Source organism: Protopterus annectens, chromosome 7.part0 (genome assembly GCF_019279795.1).
Source record: "Protopterus annectens isolate FY-2018-M chromosome 7.part0, PAN1.0, whole genome shotgun sequence".
Lineage (NCBI taxonomy): Eukaryota > Metazoa > Chordata > Ceratodontiformes > Protopteridae > Protopterus > Protopterus annectens.
The window spans coordinates 1,145,634,815-1,145,657,102 of NC_056739.1; the positions used below are offsets into that span (position 1 = coordinate 1,145,634,815).

The following is a 22,288-nucleotide window of genomic DNA, read 5'->3' on the forward strand; positions in this document are numbered from 1 at the left end:
GAATGCTTTACAGAAATTGAATTATTGAAACCTGGGTTAATAGCACTTTGAACTATGGCACGGTGGTGATGGATTGGATGACTTTTAAAACTATTGAGGAAGTATGACTTGGGTTAGGGAAACACATGTAAGGATTTGCTGTCAGCTATTATGCTGTAGAAATAAAACAGATGTTTTGACAAGTTGGAAATCCAGGAAATGATCTATGTCAAACATTTAGGTTAAAGCAGGAGAGCTAATGGAAAGACACTGCATGTAGGATCCCTTCTTCCAATATGGAGAAAAATGTATTAGGTAAGCATAGCTTATTGAGTTGAAAGAGCATGTGCCTTAAATAGGTCATCAAGAAGCAGACAGAGGTATTTATTTTTCAAGTGTTGGAATGGAGAATGACATTGTTAAAGTAATAGAATAGGACATTTTTAGTCAGCAGTCTGGGGAATGGAGATCCATTCATTTCCTTGAGTCTGGATTTGTCAAAAGTAAGATTTATGGTGCTAAATGGTGCTTCTTTGTCACCAAGGAGTACATTTTTGCAGTATTGAAGTGTAAGTGAATATGTATGTTTCATTTACATACACTGTTAATTTGCTGACTGAGGAATTAGGCTTAGGGTCAGAGAAGAAAAGGGGAATTTAGGGTTAGGGAAGGATTGGGGAATTTGGGTACAGGGAGGAGTGAGTTTAGTTGTAGGGAGTGAGGTTTCAGGTGGTGTGTGTGTGTGTGTGTGTGTGTGTGTGTGTGTGTGTGTGTGTGTGTGTGTGTGTGTGTGTGTGTGTGTGTGTGTGTGTGAGCTTTAGGGTTAGAATCAGGCTGTGAGAGGGCTATGTATTTATAGGGATCAGGTTGTGAGAGAGCTGTGTAATTTGGAGTGTAGGGCTAGTTGGAAGTAGAGCACTTGCCATTTTAGATTGATTGATGGGTTTCATGGATCTGGTTTTATTTGATAGTTTGGAGTCAGTGAGTTTTCATCTGTGTAATTTAGTTTATTTTAATGATATAGACCAAGGAACTATCTGGAAAATATTGAAAGATAAAGGGTGTATAGTTTTGAGATGGAAGGAGGAAGTGGGGGAGGTGGATATGCTGGCACCCCCTTGGTAGCAATGATTCCACATTGGTATGATTCCCATCAATACAAGGATTCAAGAATTATAATGAAGGAAGCTTTGGTAATGGTCAGAATACCTCTCAGACTCCGAATGTTAAAATCATAGCAGAAGTTCAGTAAAGAGGTACACTTTCTTATTTTTTCAGAATACGTGATCTTCATATACTACATTTTATCCAGTTATTAACAAAGCTTCTTTCTACAGGTTTACGTTATGTGTTTAATAATGACTGTACACTTAAACAGGTCCAACTATATGAAGAAGTTCATTAAATATAGGAGGATCAGTACTTTAACTGAAGGCAAAAGTCATAAGACTCTGTCTAAACCGTAGCTACGATATATAATGGTGTGGAATTTGCAAAGGTTTGGATTATGAAAATATAGAAAAGTTATTTTAGAAAAAGATGGGTACTTTATATAAGGCCATGTGGTAAATAAACCTTGAGAAATCATAAACTGCACTTTGTGAGGGCATGTGTAAGGGTTTAGTAAGACAGTATGAGATAAAATTAATAAGAGGAAGTAAAGACTCCAGACTTTGATCTAAACAAGTATGTAAGACACTAGACTCTCCACCAATGAGTCAGCAAGAGCATTGTGAGAAATGGTGGGGCTAAGGCTAGTACAATTTTGGGGTGCATTGAGGAGTGTTGACTTGAGGCCTAGTGGTAATGCCATTGCACAGGATGACTCAACAGCCGGCTATTGTGTGCAGATTGGAGGTCAGTGACAGTGCTACTAAACTGCCAGAGATGGTGCAAAGGAAGGGAACAAGGATGACTGAAAGTTTGAAAAGTTACAGGAATGAGGAAGGCATTCTGTGTCTGGAGTTATATTTAACCTGAATCTTAAACAGAAGTGTGGGCATGTCATCAGTGCGTAAAGAAGTAAGGCCTGAATCTTAAACAGAGGTGTGGGCATGTCATCAGTACGTAAAGAAGTAAGGAGGATGGCAGGGAATTTACTTGAAAAGGAAAGATGGGAGAGAACATTTAATAGTTTTCAAACTGAAGGCTTCACTCTCAAGATGATTTTCTTGACATCCATGTCTCAAACACATAATAAAGTGATTATGATCGGTAACCTACTCCTAATCCTCTGTTATGCATCCAGTAAAAAGGACATGATGATGAATAAATGAGTTTAGAAAACTAGTGTCCTGAGTCATGTTTTAAGCAATACTGAAGTAGTGAATGTGCCATTTTCTAGAGTTCAAGAAAATGCATTTCTTGTTCCACATTTCACAACAGCCATAAAATATTGCCTAAAAATTCTAGTGTTATATTGAACACATTTCTGAGCTCTGACAAAAACATTGCACAGAATGTAATAACTCCTCTGACCACAGAATTTTTATCTTACACCATAACTGCAATTACTGAATTTCATAGATCGTCCCCAATGTCTCTTTGTACTGAAAAGTTGCATGGTAGTTTATTAAAAGAAATGGATGCATCTCAATTTTTCTTACCCCTTCTATATTTAAAAGTCATAGTTATCAATTTCTAATGTCTTCTATGGTGATATCCTTTAAATGGAACATGCATGTAATTGAGAAGCAACACATGCAAAAGATATGTGAAATGGCATTGTTCTGATAAATATGCAAGTAATATCCACTGAAATTGCTGCAAAGACTCCAAAATAATAAATGTGAAGTTGGAAAATGACTGCATAACAAAGAAATGTAAAATAACTGCTAAGGAAGACATTGTTGAGAAAATGAATTTTATTTATTAGGTTTTCTTATATTTGAAAACTCAGTAGGTAGGTTATAATGTGAATGTGCAATACACACATCAAAGTAAATTAATATGTTAAAAAGATTTCTGTCACTTAACTGATTAAACTTACATGGTTCATGAAGCAGCTGGCTCTATTGTATATAAAGGATGATATTTATTTAGCATTTGGTTGACACACACACCTGGCTCCATTGTATATAAGGAATGGTATTTATTTAGCATAACACACACACACACACACACACACACACACACACACACACACACACACACACACACACACGTGTGTGTGTGCGTGTGTGTGTGCGTGTGTATGTATGCTTATATAACTATATCTAAAGATCTTTAAAAATGTTTAATAGTAACACTTATTTCTCTCTGCAGCTGGTTTACCTGACATGGTTCTGTCTTCTCTGGTTGAACCTCAGATTCAAGGACTCACACCTGAAGCTATTTCTCTTATTCCACCTAAAAAACTTGTGGTGAGTAACAGATGGCAGTATAAACACAACTGCAATCTACTTGGCTGTATACAAATTCTGAACTGTTAGTAATTACATCAGATACTTTTGACTTGTTTACTAAATAAACTCAATTCCATTTGCATTCTTAGAAATGGTCATAACACATTTCATTTTACATTGTTTAGACTTTAAGAAATGGCAGTCACTTGCTTGGCATTAGATAGTCATTGATTATATAAGCCTTTCCCCTGCACTTCAGGGCCTCTAGTAAGCAACGCACATCAAGAGTGTTGTTTTCTGCAGGGTTTTTTTATTTAAAATCTGATGCTTCAATGGTAGCAGTGCTTGGATTGCTTCTCCTTTATATTAATCACTGCAGCTGGAAAGGCACAACATCATATGATTAATTTAAATGGATCTATGGCACAAAGGAGAAATTATAAATTATTCAGATTAACTGAAGGTGGAAAAAGCAACTAGCACAACAGGAGAACACTCTTTAATCTCCAGTAGCCTTAAATAGTGAGATGTTACATATATTCCTAGGCTCAGAAGTGTAAGTGCTGCTAAAATAAAAGATATCCAGGGATCTTAAAATATAACAAAACATATTCAAATGTCTCTCTCTGCTTTTTAGGGCCTCACTGAGATCAGAATACGGTATAGTCTACTGAAGCCATGAAGTACCAAACTGTTAATTAAACCACTGACCAGAGCAGCTAAGCATAGATATATGATCACTTCTTAATCCAGATGTTTCATTATTAACACAGTTTATTGAAACAGTTAAATTTTGTTAAGGGAACTGGCAAATAGTAAAAGGCCACAAGGGCGCCATGGAATAATATACTTATCTTCATGGAAGGTCTGGTGATTCTAGGAATGGACATAATTCACTTTTATTTTCTGGAGGAGCAGGAGCTGTGTAGTGGGGGGGTTGGGGGAAGGTGGCAGCGGGAGTGATGAGCCCAAGAACTGCTAACAATAATATAATTTTATTGTCAGAAACATAAAGGAATATGTGTGAGATTTCTAAACAGATAGTGGATAATATGATACTGTTTTCAAACAGAATAGAAATTCATTAAAACCTACTAAATTATTAGGGTCTAGGAACATAATTTTGTTTAATGAGTTTGGAGAGAATATCTGGGGGAGCGTAGACTTCTAATGATTGTCTTTTAGTGCTTCAGTTCCACTCCCTGGCTTTTGCAAGTCATCATATACCTTCCCTTTCTCATCCTCAATACTGCTACTCTGCTTCCTCTGTAACATCTTTCCAGCTGAGCACATTGTACTCCTGTAGTGGTAAGATTTCATGGTTCTGCAGAATCCAATCTTAAGGTTACCCCTGTATTTAGAAAACTGAAGAGGATGATGCCAGTAAAGGTGGCATTGGTTACTACAGTGACATTTGGTAATGGCATTAGGTATTTTCCATGAGCTCTAATGTCTGTGCTGGCTCTCTGTTGAAATGTCTGCACTCATACTGCCAACACGTCAAAAGAGAAGACTAAAGCTGCAGAAGAACAAATGTCAAGCATCGCTCTTCTCCTTTAAACAGTTTTTTTACAGGAGGACAAGCCTCCCCCCCCGCACCCTCACAGCCCCTGAACTTATATATACTAACTCCAAGATCACTTTACCCTGGAGAAAAGGGAATATTCTGAGAAATGCCCATCCTGAACTTAGTATATGTAAGTCTGTTTTTTGTCCATTCAGTGTCAGCATTTTTGGACTCACTGAAGTTAGTCCCAACATTTCAAATGGGTATTGACCATGCTTCATATCCAGTATTTATAATGCTGAGCACAGGGGTTCCATAGTGTCCATGAGGTGTTATGTAACTAACGCTCTTAGTATTTCCCATCAGAAAGCAGTGTTTCTGTAGAGGCAGCGCTTTCATGAGCCCAACAATCAATGTCAAATCAGTTAGGAAGCTAAAAGATTAACTGCAGCCCATTAAAATTTAATGAGTTAAGATTTATAAAATAAATGAATCAAGATTCAATTTCACTTAATGAGCTGCAAGTAGATAATGGTTTAAAATTGATCTTATCAAATAATACAGGGCTTGACACCTCCCCAGACAATTTTACACTGCCACTAAGGGTGCTATTCACTTCTATTGTACCCATCCCAAAAGAAAACAGTCTGAAATCATCTCCTTCACTCTTTCCTAACATTATCAGTACAAAGCTGTCAGACACTTCCATACATACATACTACATGTAGCTGTCAGACACTTCCATCCATGCATACTACACAGAGCTGTCAGGCACTTGCATCCATGCATACTACATGGAGCTGTCAGACACTTCCATTCATGCATAATACACGGAGCTATCAAACACGTCCATCCATCCATACTACATGGAGCTGTCAGACACTTCCATCCATGCATACTACATGGAGCTGTCAGACACTGCCATCCATACATACTACATGGAGCTGTCAGACACTGCCATCCATGCATGCTACATGGAGCTGTCAGACACTTCCATCCATGCATGCTAGATGGAGCTGTCAAACACGTCTGAGCTGTCAGACATGTCCATCCATCCATACGACATGGAGCTGTCAGACACTTCCATCCATGCATACTACATGGATTGGCAGACACTTCCATCCCTACATACTACATGGAGCTGTCAAACACATCTGAGCTGTCAGACATGTCCATCCATGCATATGACATGGAGCTGTGAGACATTTCCATCCATACATACTACATGGATTGTCAGACACTTCCATCTGTACATACTACAATGAGCTGTCAGAGACTTCCATCCATGCAGGCTACATGGAGCTGTCAAACATGTCAAAGCTGTCAAAAACGTCCATCCATGCATATGACATGGAGCTGTCAGACACTTCCATCCATACATGCTACATGGATTGGCAGACACTTCCATCCCTACATACTACATGGAGCTGTCAGACACTTTCATCCATGCATACTTACATGGAGCTGCAGGACCTTCTTTTTTCACTCAGTAAATGATCGTTAGCTGAAGTATATTCTTCCCTGTTTTAGACTATCTTATGTGAACATTTGTATAAATAGTCATAGTTGATTTATTAAAAGTTTAAGTGCATATTTTCAACATGGGACAACACCTTCACCAATTCTAATGGACTATAGTACTGCTCTCATTGCATGTTTCTGTTCTAAAAGATGATTTTAAATAACAACGGTGAGAATTACCCTTCAGGGAAGAAGCATACAAGTAACAGAGTTCATGAAGCAAGGCTATAGCCATCATAAAATAATTGTTATTGCATAGGTACTATTCCTTAAGACCCATATATCATTGTCATTCTGTAGGTACTGTACCTTATGACTCATATCACTGTTATTGTGTAGACACTGATCCTTAGGACCCATATCACTATTGTGTAGATACTGCACCTCATGACCCATATTACTGTTATTAGGTAGGTATTGTACCTTATGATCCATATTACCGTGATTGGGTAGGTACTATACCTTATGACCCATATTAAAATTGTTATGTAGGTACTACACCTTATGACCCATGTCACTGTTATTGTGTCAGTACTGCACTTCATGACCCATATTACTGTTATTGGGTAGATATTGTACCTTATGACCCATATTACTATTGTTGTGTAGGTACTGTACCTTATGACCCATGTCAGTGGTAGTGTGTAGGTACTTTACCTAATGACACATATTATTGCTGTTGAGAAGGTGTTGTACATTATTACTGTGATTTTGTAAGTAAAATCCCTTATGACCCATATTACTGTTACTATGTCAGTACTGTACATTTTGACCCATATTACTGTTATTTTGTAGGTACTGTACCTTATAGTTCATATCACTGTTATTGTGAAGACACTGTACCTTATCACCCATAGTATTTATTTTACGTTTGTTGAGCGGGATTGTCTGACTGAGCTGAAGAGCCATTTTTTAGCGGAAGCCCAGGGAGAAAAGCTCCAACATTTTAAACAATTTTGATTATAAATTAGCATTAAACAGCAATGTTACAGGATTATTACAAGGCATTAAGTAGGAATACAATGTTATACAGTGTCAATAATCAGGAGTATAGCAAAACTATTTCAAAATGTATAAAAAGAAATATGTCATTAAGATGAATATAATTTTGGGGGTTAGTGGTTACAAAAACCCAGTTTTATCATAATGTAGTTGCATGAAGAACAATTACAATAGAATGTTTCTCGGAGGCGATTTGCTTAACAGATTTTTAGAAGACAGTAGAAAGAGTAGTCAAGTGAGATTAGAGAGCTAGTGAGAAGAGTGAGTTAAGGGCAGAACGTAGATTAAGGTATGAAAAGTAGGGGATGTTTAAGGAGGGAGAGTGCAGTGGCAGAACCAGTGACATTTAAAGTGCGCTTTGGTGGCTATCTTAAATTGTTTACAATGTGTAAGGGTCCGGATTTCTAGTGGCAGCCTATTCCAAGCAATAGTAGGGTGATAGCTGTACATGTTGTGTCCAAATTTAGACTTGGGTTTGTAGATTTGTAGTAGGTCTTGGTTAGAGCTTCGGACAGGTCTGGATGGAGAATAATGGGAGATGAGAGGGGATAGTGCTGGGCAGTAGGAAGGCTGGTATAGGATAGAATGGATGATCTGGAGCTAAGAGAGAAGAAGCTGGTGGGGTAATTCAAGCCAGTTTAGGTGTTTTAGAGAGAGTCAGTGATGGGATTTGTAGGTTTGTTGGGCAGCAAATCTAGCTACCTTGTTGTAGGTAGATTCAAGTTTGGTCAGGAGTGTTGATTTAAGATTTGTGAGAATTTGAGAATTGTACGTTAGGCTGGGTAGAAGGTAGGTAAGACAGAGTAATCTTGGCTTCAGAGGTAAGGAGAGTCTTGTTACAGTAAAGGAGCCGTAGCTTTGAATGAGTCTTTTTGATACAGTTATTAACATGCAAGTCAAATTTAAGCTGATTGTCGATGGTTATGCCTAAGAGCTTAGTGCTGGATTCTACCTGAATGGGAGTGTTATTAAGGGACTGCATGGAGAAGGAGGGTTTAATATTGTTGAACTTTTTAGGTGGGAAGAGTAACAGCTTTGATTTTTTAAGGTTAAGGATGAACTGATTGTTGAAAAGCCATGTTTCAACAAAGTTAAAAGATGCCAGAGTAGCTGAGAAGAGCTTAGAGGGAGAGTTGGCTGTGGTGATGGCTGTAGAATCATTTGTGTATTGCACTAAAGATGACTGAGGACAGGAGGTATAGAGCTGATTAGTAAAGGTATTAAAAAGTAAAGGCCCTAGGATAGACCCTTGAGGTACACCCATTTTTACAGGGAGAGGAGGGGAGTGTGCAGAGTGGCATCTCACTGATTGAGATCTATCAGTGAGGTTGCTGGAGAACCATGCAACAGTATCAGAGGAGAAGTTGAGGTTATGCAGTTTGTGCAGCAGAAGAGAGTGTGAGACAGTGCTGAAAGCTTTTGAGAGGTCCAAGAATAGGCAAGAAATAAGTTTATGGTCGTCCATGGCTATAGAGACAGTGTTGAGGTAGGATAATAGAGCTGTAGTGGTGCTATGTTTGGTTCTGAAGCCATGTTGAGAGGGTGTAAGCAGATTTTCCTGTATTAGATACTGCATAACTTGTTTATGAATACATTTTTCTAGTACTTTAGAGAGACGGGAGGAGGATAGCGATAGGTCTAAAGTTGGAGATATCAGAGGAGTTACCCCCTTTGTGTACAGGTAGAGTGTAGCACTGCTCTCAGATGGAAGGGGCTTTAGATTCAGAGATAGAGTGATTAGGATAGATACAGGGAGAGCAAGAGAGTCAGCTGCTAGTAGAAGAAAAGTGGAAGGAATATTGTCCGCTGATTAAATGGTTTTAATTTAAAGAGTAGAGTTTTCATGTAGCTAGTAGGTACAGGTTTGAGGGAGAAGGTATTTGAGGAGATAGTATTAGGAGTAGGTTCAGAAAAGTTGGAGATGTTAGTAGTAGAAGAGTTTGGGTTCGGGTTCAGTAGCTTAGATACTGAATTGATAAAATAGGTATTGAAGATAGTGGCAGTTTCTTCAGATGTCTTGTCTGGGCATGGATTGGGGGTGCTAAGATTACCAGGATGTAATATTTGTATTATTAGTAATTAGTAATATATGTTATTAGTGTTACTATATAGATAATGTACCTTATGACCCATATTATTGTTACTGTAGGTACTGCTCCTTATGATCCATTATGGTTATTGTGAAGATGCAGTACATTACACCCCATATTACTGTTATTCTGTAGGTAAAGTGCCCTTGACCCATATTATTGTTATTATGTCAGTACTGTACCTTTTGACCCATATTACTGTTATTGCCTAGGTACTTTCCCTCATGCTGCATATTACTGCTATTGAGAAGGTGTTGTACATTATTACTGTGATTTTGTAGGTAAAATACCTTATGACCCATATTACTGTTATTATGTCAGTACTGTACCTTTTGACCCATATTACTGTTATTGCCTAGGTACTTTCCCTCATGCTGCATATTACTCCATATTACTGTTACTATGTCAGTACTGTACATTTTTTGACCATTTACTGTATTGTGCCTTAGGTACTTTTCTCATGCTGCTAGGTAAAATGTCTTATGACCCATATTACTGTTACTATGTCAGTACTGTTACTGCTATTGAGAAGGTGTTGTACATTATTACTGTGATTTTGTAGGTAAAATGTCTTATGACCCATATTACTGTTACTATGTCAGTACTGTACATTTTGACCCATATTACTGTTATTGCCTAGGTACTTTCCCTCATGCTGCATATTACTGCTATTGAGAAGGTGTTGTACATTATTACTGTGATTTTGTAGGTAAAATGTCTTATGACCCATATTACTGTTACTATGTCAGTACTGTACCTTTTGTCCCATATTACTGTTATTTTGTAGGTGCTATACCTTATAGCTCATATCACTGTTATTGTGAAGACACTGTACCTTACCACCCATATTAGTGTTACTATATAGGTAATGTACCTTATGACCCATATTACTGGTACTGTGTAGGTAGTGTTATTTATGACCCATATCACTCTTATGGTATAGGTACTGTACCTTTTGACCCGTATTACTATTGTGTAGGTACTGTGTCATAAGTCCCTATTACTATTATTATGTTCGTATTTTAACTTACAACCCACATTACTATTAAAATGTAGGTACTGTACCATATGACCCATATAATGTTATTGTGTAGGTACTCTACTTTATGACCCAACATATGGTTATTGTGTAGGTATTGTACTTTGTGACCCATATTACTGTTATTGTATAGGTACGATACCTCCTAGCCCATATTACTGTGATGGTGTAGGTACTGTACCTCATGGCAAATATCACAGCTGTTGTGTAGATTCTGTAACTTACAAACCATATCACTATTATTGTATAAGTACATTATGGCCCATATAACTGTTGTGTAAGGACTGTATCTTATGATCCATATTATTGTTATTATTATACCGGTACTGCAACTTATGACTCATATTGCCATTATTGTGTAGGTACTTAACCTTTTCACCCATATTACTGTGATTGTGCAGGTACTGATCCTTTTTCATCTATATTACTGTGATTGTGTAGGTACTGTACCACATGACCCACTTTACTGTTAATGAGTAGATAGTGTATCTTATCACTCATATTACTGTTATTGTGAAGATGCTGTACATTACGCCCCATATTACTGTTATTCAGTAGGTAACATGCCTTATGACCATATTGCTGTTATGTCAGCACTGTACCTTTTGACCCATATTGCACTATTGTGTGGTCTCAGAGTTGGTATATATAAAGTAGGAGGGGGTGTTGGGTGCAGCCATCAATATGGAGGTGTAGGGGGAGCTTGCCCCCTTGCAAAAGACAGTTTTAGGCTTGTTTTTGTTTCTGATTTCTTTTCTTTTTTATTTAGTGTTTTGTGCAGGTTTTCTTTAATTTTGATTATGTATCAGTGTTTTGTACTGTTTCTGTTAAGTGAGTTGCTTTTGTCTGATTTTTTTTATTCCACGTTTTGTTTTGTGCATTTATGTTTGTGTATATACATAAGTGTACTGTCACTGAGTCTACTAAATCTAATTTTATAACATCTAAAATAGAACATTACAGTAAGTTAGTTGACAGACCACAATACCTGGAGTCCATAATTACAAATCCAAATATTCTAGTAAATTAGTAATATGCAAATGTATGTATGAATGACAAGAAAAACAAAACAACAAATTCTAGTACTTTTAAGCATACTTCCAGTGTAGGAGGCTGTGCCCCTGCACTCCTGCTACATACATAAACTGACTCCTGAATCAGTGTATTACAGTGTAAGAAGGAATACTGTGACAGACCACACACTCGGAAGTAGCATGTATTCCTCTTGTTTGAACTGTGCATTTGGTGGCATGCAGAATCTACCACGTGCTTATGCACATTAGGCAGAGTAACCAAAGCACTGCTGATATTCCCCATATGAATCATAAAAGCAATGCTGATTTTCACCAGTAACTTAATACAGATTGACACACATCTGTTTCAGTATACACAAATCACAACATCACCTTAAATAAAATCAAACTGCAGGGATCATGATTATCTTTTAGAAGATAACAGAATTTCATTATATGGTCTTAGGTTTTCTCAATTGCATTTAGTGAATTTAGGGTAAACTTGGTATGATTATATAATAGACCATATATGTGTGTACATATGTGTGTGCCTCTATACATATGCGTGCATGTGTACTGATGCTAGTGCATTGTATGCAAGCATCAGGAAGTACCACAGCTGTCAAAGGATACTACATCAAGTCAGAATTATATAGAACTGTTTAACTATAAAGACATAACACAAGTTGCATGGCACAGGGAAAAAACAGATACTAGGCACTGCATGATGCTGTCAGGTACACACACACACACACACACACACACACACACACACACACACACACACACACACGCACATGTATATATATATATATATATATATATATATATATATATATATATATATATATATATATATTTGTGTGCTCACTAATGACATTGTAGGCATGTCTCTCAACCTGCAAATATCAAACATCTGGACAAAGGTTCTTGAAAATAAGCACATCTGATCAAAAATCTAGATAGGTAACTAGTGTTAGATTTGCGTAACTACTAGTGTAACTCCTCCCAATTCCAGGAGGATTGTGGGAAATCTCCATTCAGAAAAATAACTTTATAAAACTGGCAGTTACAAAATCAAGTAAATATAAGCATATTTTACTTAGGCAGATGATGTGACAGTACTTCTACATATAGAGTTATATTTAAGATTTATATACATTTGGTTATGGCAAATAATGTACTCTCATTTGCACAAAACCTTTACATGTGCAGCACTCATAATATAAGTAATTCTGTATGACACAGTATATTTTTATTATTCATATGCTCAGATACATTATGTATACCAACCCAGTCTGTCAATCTATTGCCCGTCCTGTAAGCATTCAGACAGACTCAAAAACTATTTTCTAAATTCAGTTTGGTTTGCATTATCTGTGTCCCTATAAGCTGGCATTAGTTTGAACACTACTTTTAAATAACTTTCTGTCATAGTGCTCATACAGTACTCACAGCACCATTTTTCATGTTTGCCAGCACAATGTTTTCTTTGCCTCTGATGTTTCAATATGTTTTGTTACTTTCCCAAGAATGTTGCCTGGAAATGCAAAAAAAATATTGTCTGCTTTATGGTTTGCACACATCAGTAATGCGCAGTGTCTCACCTACTCTGTCTCAGTGCAACATATGCTTGAGTAAGGCAACAAGTTAGTGAGAAAAAAATTAATTTATATTTACTGCTGCTTAAACTGTGCATACAGAAAGAAACACCCCGACTGCATGCACATCTGTACATGAAGATCAGTGCCTACACACACTAAATATACAATACAAAAAGTGTTTATATTGTCATAAATAAACTGCCTTTTTAATAACTATAATAGACAGTTACTTATTAGATTCTTCAGAAGTCTTTCTTCTGATTTTTGGTAAAAACAGAAAATGAGTTGTCTTTTCAAACATTTTTTAATTTACCCCTATTACTAACCATCATCCTACTCACAGACAGACAGAATGCCATTTCATCAAACATATTTATTATTCTAGCACATGAACAAAGTACACAACGCCAAAAACAATTTTAGGGTCCAGGATTACCTGTACCTCCAATAAGGGTAGACGTCTTGCATCTCCATTTATTGTAATACATTCCTAGGTCACTGCATCTTGGAATAAGAGCTTATTTTGGGAACCATTTGAAATGTTTAATGAGTCCCACAATGCTGAGACCGACTGGCTGAAAAAAATTGGCATACACATATTAAGTCCAAGATGGCATTTCTCAGAATATTCTCTTTTCTCCAAGGTATGACGATTTCAGAGATGGTATATATAACTTTGGTGGTGTGGAATTCCACATATGAGGGGGTACAGTTTGTCCTGCAAAAAAGAATTTCAAAGGGGAAGAGTGATGTTTGATATATGCTCTAAGTTCACTGAAACAGTTATTAAGGACAAAAATTAATTTTGAGTGTCACATTTTATAAGTGTGCATCAGAAAACTGCCTGGAATTGACAGTGTACATCTAAGACACTGAGCTAGTGAGTGAGGCTTCTGTTAATGTTGTGAGAGTGCTGTCTGAGTGTTGTTCAGACAGTACGTTAGCACTAATGGTGCAGGCCTTGCATACAGTTACAGCTGTAGTCATGTCATTGCATCACCAATGTTGATAATGCCATTGGCTGATACTGTTATAGCTAGCAAGAGGCAAACTGAAGTCCAAAATCAGAATTTAAAGGAGCTACATCGAATTTCATAGCACCCTGTTATTTTCAGTTTAAAACTGGTATTTTCCATGAAATATTCGGAGGTATAGTTGTAGGTTAGAATGGTGACATAGTGCCGCATGCAACTTCTAAGGAACTACGCTGCTGTAGTATAGGTGTTATATAGTGCCGCATGCAACTTCTAAGGAACTATGCTGCTGTAGTATAGGTGTTATATAGTGCCGCATGCAACTTCGAAGGAACTATGTTGCTGTAGTATAGGTGTTATATAGTGCCGCATGCAACTTCTAAGGAACTACACTGCTGTAGTATAGGTGTTATATAGTGCCGCATGCAACTTCTAAGGAACTACGCTGCTGTAGTATAGGTGTTATATAGTGCCGCATGCAACTTCTAAGGAACTACACTGCTGTAGTATAGGTGTTATATAGTGCTGCATGCAACTTCTAAGGAACTACGCTGCTGTAGTATAGGTGTTATTCACTAAGTGGTTACATTTATGGTACATCTAAATATAAGCATAGCAAAACATTTTACTTTCAAGGAGCAGGACAGCTGTCACACAGGCTCTCTTTCATTTATATTTTTGTAGTTTGCAATGTTGAAAGATCATTATATGGTACAACTAGGAAATAGTACATCTTCAAAACTTCTGCTGTATATCTCATCAGTGACAGTGGTGAAGGTCATAGTGGTACCAAAGACCCAAATGCTCCTGTAAGGGAGATGGCCACCTGCCTGATACACTTCATCAGTTGTATTTCCATATTGTCAGAATAGAACCAGAGCATTACCTACGTTCAGAGCATGTACATGTCACACAGACTACACTATAGCACATAATATTATCATATTACAGCATAGTTTACAGTCAGATTCTCTGCTGCATTTCAATAGTGACTTCACCACAGATCAGAATATTATCAGAACTCTGCATGCTGCCATCGAGAGTGCACAGATGTCACTCAGATGACAAAGTACTTTGTCCTGTTGTCACAATGTAGCACAGTTTTCAGTCAGACTCTCTGATGTGACCGAATTCTGTGTGCTACTAAATAGTGTGTCACATATATTAGACAAATATTGTAGTCCTCATCCATGGAATTGTTGAAGGTGAGAATGAGACCTGAAAACTTCAAAATGCCATCATAATGTAGAGTGCATGTCACAGGAGTCCCTGCCATATCAGTCGACTCTTGTTCGATTTAAACACTCATAGCAATGTTCTACCATCTCATAAATTTCAGCGCCATACATCTGAAAGGGAAAAGAGCCTTGCCTGCAAAAAATAATACTCACTTCCTCTTTTATGAAGCATCATGAAAGTTTGTGTTAGCAAATGGTGACCTGATTCTTTACTGTGAAGCATTTTTTTCTTGTATCATGTTTATTAAGGTATTATTCTTAGGGTAAGGTGTTCTTCAAGCAAATTAGAAGGGAAACCAGTAAAAATGTGTTATAATTAATGTGAATCATCAGAAAGCCTGAAAGGTATACGGCTGTATTTTATTTTGCATGGTTGGTGCTGTAATCTCTGTATTTGAATATTTTGAGTAGTAACTTGTATTGGTGGTGAATTTGTACAGGTAGTCTTCAGCACAGAACAGCTGTCCAGCTTTACCCAAGCTCAGGCAGCTGCTATTACCCCTGTACAATATGAACAACTGAACCCTGAGCAAAAGCAAGTCATCACAATGGCACAGTATGAAGGAGAAGTCAAACTAGAACAAAGAGGTCAGTACAAATGCATGTGATGTATATTGTACATCATTAGAGTACTCATATGCATGAAGCACTCCTTGATAACATATCCTTGTTTTCTGTTTTGTATTTTACCTTATTACAAGGCACTGATTCACAATATTTGCTGCTTCTCCCCTTATATGCCATATTTCATCAGATATATAAGCTGATATTTTTGATCCCTCTAATTGGAGTTCTATGTAACTTTTTATAACATTGTGAAATGGCACTAAGGCTATTGTATCCACTTGTAATTCTTGTGACAAATGGATACATTTTTTTCTCATACTTTGCTTCTCATTAAATTAAGTTCCATGCCCATTTGCTGAGAAGTCATTGCGATTAAATGAGCTGTTGTCACTGCTGTCTTAGGCTCTTTGCTTGCTACCCAGTATTCTTTCTTAGCCTATCTGTGTTTTTCATCTCCTACATTTCTACTGCACCTTCATTCTTTAGATAACTTCCTGGACTTCTGAATTCCACCACCACCAGATTTACTTATGTACCTTCTTTCCCTATTAGGCTCAGCTGCATTTCTGCTCTATAGTCTTCACGCATGCTGTTTTACGGCAGTTCCATTCCACTATGACCACACCAGTTTCCTCTTTTTCCTGAATCTTGAATCTTAAGAATTTCCCCAATTCTTCTGCTTTGGCTACAACTTCTAGGTCTTCAGCTTAGTCTCAGTGGTTTATGCAGTGGCCTGTCTCTTTCACAGAGGATTACTTTGCAACTTAAGTTGTGAATTATAAAGTCGTACTACCAATCATTAGGGGACCGGAGTTCCGCTGTGGTGACCCCTAACCGGGAAAAGCCGAAAGACACACACATTCTTTTCTGCATAGCAGTGGCTAGTCACAAAGTAGTGTTCATTATTTCTATACATCTTTTGAGTACCTTAAGTTTGTTAGTCTCTCCTGGCTAATTTGTTTTTGATGTCATTCTCTCCATCAAAGTTACTGAATTTTCTTGCAGGTCATAGTTTTGATGAAACTCCATATTATATTACTACTGTCAAGGCCTTCCATTTTGGTTCATCCTACATGACATTATTGTTTTCTTGACAACACTAGTGCTACTTGGTTCTGTTAATTATATTTGCTTCCTATAGGCCTTTTTCAGTCCTTTCATCTTATGTAAGGCCTCTGTTTGTGCAATTCTGTTATTTCCATCCATACCTCTCATGACTAAGGAACCAGAACCACACAATAAAACTCCAAAGAAACAAATTGCAGCTAAGGACAGGACCTCAGATGGAAACAGTTCTCTTTATTGGATACAACCACAATAAACGTTAAGCGCTTTGGTCCCCCATAAAATTACATGGGACTTCTACAGAACAAAAAACATCTGCATAGATCAGGTTTAAATATTATTCAACATCTGCATAGATCAGGTTTAAATATTATTCAAACACATAACCAATCAAAGTTAAAAAACAATAAAACAATTAAAAACATTAACCCTCAATGTGCCTGAGCTTTAGTAAACAATATATACTATTACCTTCATTCAGGCCAGGGTACTCAGATGCATTTAGCTTTAATTGCCATCTTAGTTCACACAATTCTAAGTGTTCTGGTAACACCCTCCTTTGACTGTCTAAAACTATCTGCTGCAGAACAAAAAAAAAACAAATACATGTTTATTGTGTTCTAGTATATGTTTAGATAGTGCATTTGTAATTCTACCATTTTTTATATCATTTATACGTTCATACATTCTCTCTCTGAACTTTCTACAGGTTTTTCCTATATAAAATGCTGGACATTGCAGGCATTTTGCAGCATAAACGACACTTTTAGACTGACAAGTGAAAAGACCATGTATATTAACCTTATAGTCACCCAGTCTAAATTTTACCCCTGTTTCAATAACATTGGGGCACTGCCTGCATATCCCACATTTAAAGTTTCCAAAGGGCCTATTATTATGTTCTTTTCCTACCCTTTATTTTCAAGTAGATTTTTAAAAGATCTATCCTTTTTTAACACAATAAATGGCTCAGTGCCTAATTTTTCTACAGTCATATAATCCAAATTGAAGATGGGCCAGTTTTTATTGACAACAACCTGTCTTTATTGAATGTCGTAACAAAGGAGAAGGTCTTTTTCTCTTATATTCGTTGCCCCTTCATCAATAACACCTATTACTTGTTCATTGTCACAAGATGTGGATGGTTGACTTAGGATGGGCCTGAAAATCCCACTAGCTCTTTTTGTTTGAACTTCCATATTTACTTTCTTCAGTAGGTGTTTGGGGTAACCCCTTCTCCTAAACATGTCCATAATAAAATTGGTTTCAGCTATAAAGTCATCATCATCTGTTACCATCCTGGCTGCTCTTTCCAGCTTACCTTTTACCACTGATCTTTTTTGGTATGAAGGGTGGCAACTACTGTAATTCAAATAAGAGTTTGAGAAAGTTGGTTTTCTATAGATCCTTGATCTAAGTTTCTTCTTCTCTTCATCTATATTAATTTCTACATCCAAATAATATATTTTCTAATTATGTAAAGTGTGAGTAAATTCTAAAAAGGTGGTACTATTATTAATGTAATCCAGAAATTCATCCAAGAACTCTGATGACCCCATCCAAACTAAAAAAAAGTCATCCAAAAATCTTGTGTAGTATTTTGTATTTTCCACAAATCTGCTTTTAAATATGTATTTGGTTTCCCAAAAAGACATAATGGAATTTGCATACATGAGGCCCTAGTGGCCTCCATAGCTACACCTACCACCTGCATGAAGTATTGTCCCTCAAACAAAATGTAATTATTGTGATGAATGACTTCCATGAGGGCAGTTATCAAATTAATACGATCCTGTGTGTATTTCTTAGTCATACAAAGCTGTACTTCAAGCCATTCTAAACCCCCCTTATGGGGTATAACTGATAATAAATTTTTAACATCTATAGTAACAAAAATCATGCCTTCAAAAACAACTACGTTGTTTAAATAGTTCAGAAAATCCCACAAATCTTTACATACATACTTAAGTTCTCCCACCCCGTCTTTTAAATGCAAGTCTACTAACTTTGCCATAAAGTGGGTCTTGGATCTTTTTCCGTCCACTATAGGTCTAAATGGGGGTTGATTCATGTCCTTATGGATCTTAGGGATCCCAAAGATACTTGCAATCAGCGGGTATTCATTTTTGATGTAATTATACTTATCCAGGTTAATTTGACCCTGAAAAATCATGTCATCCAGTGTGATGTCTATCCTTTTAAAGGCAATGTTAATTTCATTTTGTGAAACTTCTATATAATTACCATCCTCTAAAATAACATTCATACTGTTACTATAGTCTATTTTGTCCATGATTAGCATCCCATTTCCCTTATCAGGTTTCATTACATGAATTTGTTTATTAGTGACCATGTCAAATAAGCACGCCCTTTCACTAGCAGTTATATTGTCATCAACCATATGGGCCTCTTCCTTCAACCTTTGCCTAAAATCCACCTCACAAGTTTTTTCAAAACAATGTACATGATTATGCATAGGTGGATTAAACATACTAGGTTTTTTCAAACAGCTTTTAACACAGTCCACATTTTCCCCATTTGAATTAAAGAACAAACACAAATTTAATTTTTTAGTATATAGCTTCATATCAAGTAGTAAATCAACAAAAAGGCCTCTGAGTGCAGGAATAATACTGAACCCCTTAGATAGCACATTTGCATGCATCTGAGTAATATTCTTATTAGAATAGTTACACCTTAAAATCTTTTGCAGTGTTAAAAATAATATCAGACCCACTTTGTTGGTCTACCATTTCTTCATCAAAAATGTCAGCCACCATTGAATCAGATTCAAAAGGGCCATTCAAATTTAACTGTGTTAAAATCACTAAATAAATCATTTGAACAGTAAAAACCCATTGAAATGTCCATGGGAACGCCAAAATTGCTTGTTTCAGTATTAAAATCACAAAATAAGTCACTTGTAGAGGCATTTTTACCTTCAATTGCAATGTCCAAATTTATTAAAGTTTTTTCTGTTGCCAACTGCCATATTTCCATTTTGGTCATACTGGCTAACCTGTTGTAGTAAAGATGTTAAATTACCATTGGATCCACAACCATCCTGTTGGCTGCCATCAATGTTGCTGTTTCCATTAAAGCAAAATGCATCTGAGTACCCTGGCCTGAATGACTATAATAGTATATATTGTTTATTAAAATTTAGGCACATTGAGGGTTAACATTTTTTAATTGTTTTATTGTTTTTTAACTTTGATTGGTTGAGTATATGTTTGAATAATATTTAAACCTGATCTATGCAGATGATTTTTGTTCTGAAAAAGTCCCATGTAATTTTATGGGGGACGAAAGCACTTAACTTTATTGTGGTTGTAGCCAGTAAAGAGAACTGTTCCTGTTTGAGGTCCTGTCCTTGGCTGCAATTTGTTTCTTTGGAGTTTTATTGTGTGGTTCTGGTTCCCTAGTCATGTGGTATGGATGGAAACAGCGGCATTGATGGCACCCAACAGGATGGTTCTGGATCCAATTGTAATTTAACATCTTTACTACAACAGGTTAGCCAGCAGCTGGCAGACCAATCTCACCACATTAGAAGTTTGGGACTCTCACTAAGTGGCAATCATGGTATGAACTCAAGTTTAGGCTTACCATTAACACAAGCCACACCTGTTATTTCTGGTGAGAATGTACAGCAAAGTAATTCAACCTCTGGTGAAAGAACAAATACAATGGGTGACTGGAAGCACAACCATTTTTCTTTTCACCAGAATACTGATGTGTATTGACAGCAACTGAACAGTACCAACGACGACATGGGTATGACATTTCTAGACAGTTTAAAACATTTTGACAATGTGTTGTTAAAATACAAAAAATTACAGTTGGAGAATAGTTACTTGCAGAGAAACATTGAACTTAAACAAGTACCTAAAGGGTTGAGACTGTGGTATTACCCTAATGGTGGCTCGAAAGACTGTGGTTTTATTAGAGACTTGCATAGTATTTTTGACAGGGCAGGTTTGGAAATGATGCAGTTAATGATCAAAAACAACTTAACTGCTATGGATAACCTCAATAAAGAACTTGAGATTATAAATGGTGCTTTAAGGAAGGATGTTCTCTTTGAACACTATAAAATGAACTGTGATAAAGTTTTTTCCAAGGCTGACAAGATTTGTAATGATATATTTCTAAGGAAAATGAAAAAAATCAACAGGGACTTGGAAGCATGTAGAAATGATTGTGCCTACCCCAAAGATACTGGTAACCATGGAAACAGCCTTACTTCAGCCAACCACAGCCGTGGGAATCATGAGTCAGTGATGACATCACCATCAAATTTTCAAAAGCAGCAGAATGCACACAGACCTAACACTTATGCTGAAATCACTGAAGGGGTGAGGAGATCTGAGCGATTGAAGAATAAATCTGAATTTAATGAAAGAAACAATTATCCAGGGGATTTTCAACAGAAACAGGAATGGTGATTACTTAACCCAAGGAGCACAACCAAAATGGAAATATAGAAGCTGGCAACAGAAAAAACGCTAATAAATTTGGACACTGCAATTGAAAGTAAAAATGCCTCTACAGGTGACTTATTTTGTGATTTTTAACACTGAAACAAGCAAGTTTAGCGTTCCCATGGATATTTCAATGGGTTTTGACTGTTCAAATGACTTATTTAGTGATTTTAACACACAGTTAAATTTGAATGGCCCTTTTGAATCTGATTCAATAGTGGCGGACATTTTTGATGAAGAAATGGTAGACCAAAGTGGGCCTGATATTATTTTTAACAATGCAAAAGATTTTAAGGTGTATAACTATTCTAATAAGAATATTACTCAGATGCATCCAAATGTGCTAAGGGGTTCAGGTTTTTATTCATGCACGCAGAGGCCTTATTGCTGATTTACTATTTGATTTGAAGCTATATACTAGAAAATTAAATTTGTGTTTGTTCTTTAATTCAAATGGGGAAAATGTAGACTGTGTTAAAAGCTGTTTGAAAAAACCTAGTATGTTTAATCCACCTATGCATAATCTTGTACATTGTTTTGAAATAACTTGTGAGGTGGATTTTAGGCAAATGTTGAAGGAAGAGGCCCATGTGGGTGATGACAATATAACTGCTAGTGAAAGGGCGTGCTTATTTGACATGGTCACTGATAAACAAATTTGTGTAATGAAACCTGATAAGGGAAATTGGATGATAATCATGGACCAAATAGACTATAGTAACAGTATGAATGTTATTTTAGTGGCTGGTACTTATATAGAAGTTTCACAAAATGAAATTAACATTGACTTTAAAAGGATAGACATCACACTGGATGACATGATTTTTCAGGGTCAAATTAACCTGGATGAGTATAATTACA

General features: G+C 36.7%; 1 protein-coding gene across 2 annotated transcripts in view; it reads left to right on the forward strand.

Annotated features, from left to right (window-relative positions):
* LOC122806913 (stereocilin-like) overlaps positions 1-22,288 on the forward strand; it is a 608,237-nt gene that overhangs the window by 577,106 nt on the left and 8,843 nt on the right. Inside the window, exons 21-22 of one of the 2 annotated variants that reach the window (XM_044077724.1) lie at positions 3,244-3,341; positions 15,752-15,899. In XM_044077724.1, coding sequence (XP_043933659.1) covers positions 3,244-3,341; positions 15,752-15,899 — 246 coding nt within the window. The remainder of the gene's footprint in view (positions 1-3,243; positions 3,342-15,751; positions 15,900-22,288) is intronic. The other variant, XR_006365569.1, reaches the window with a different exon arrangement.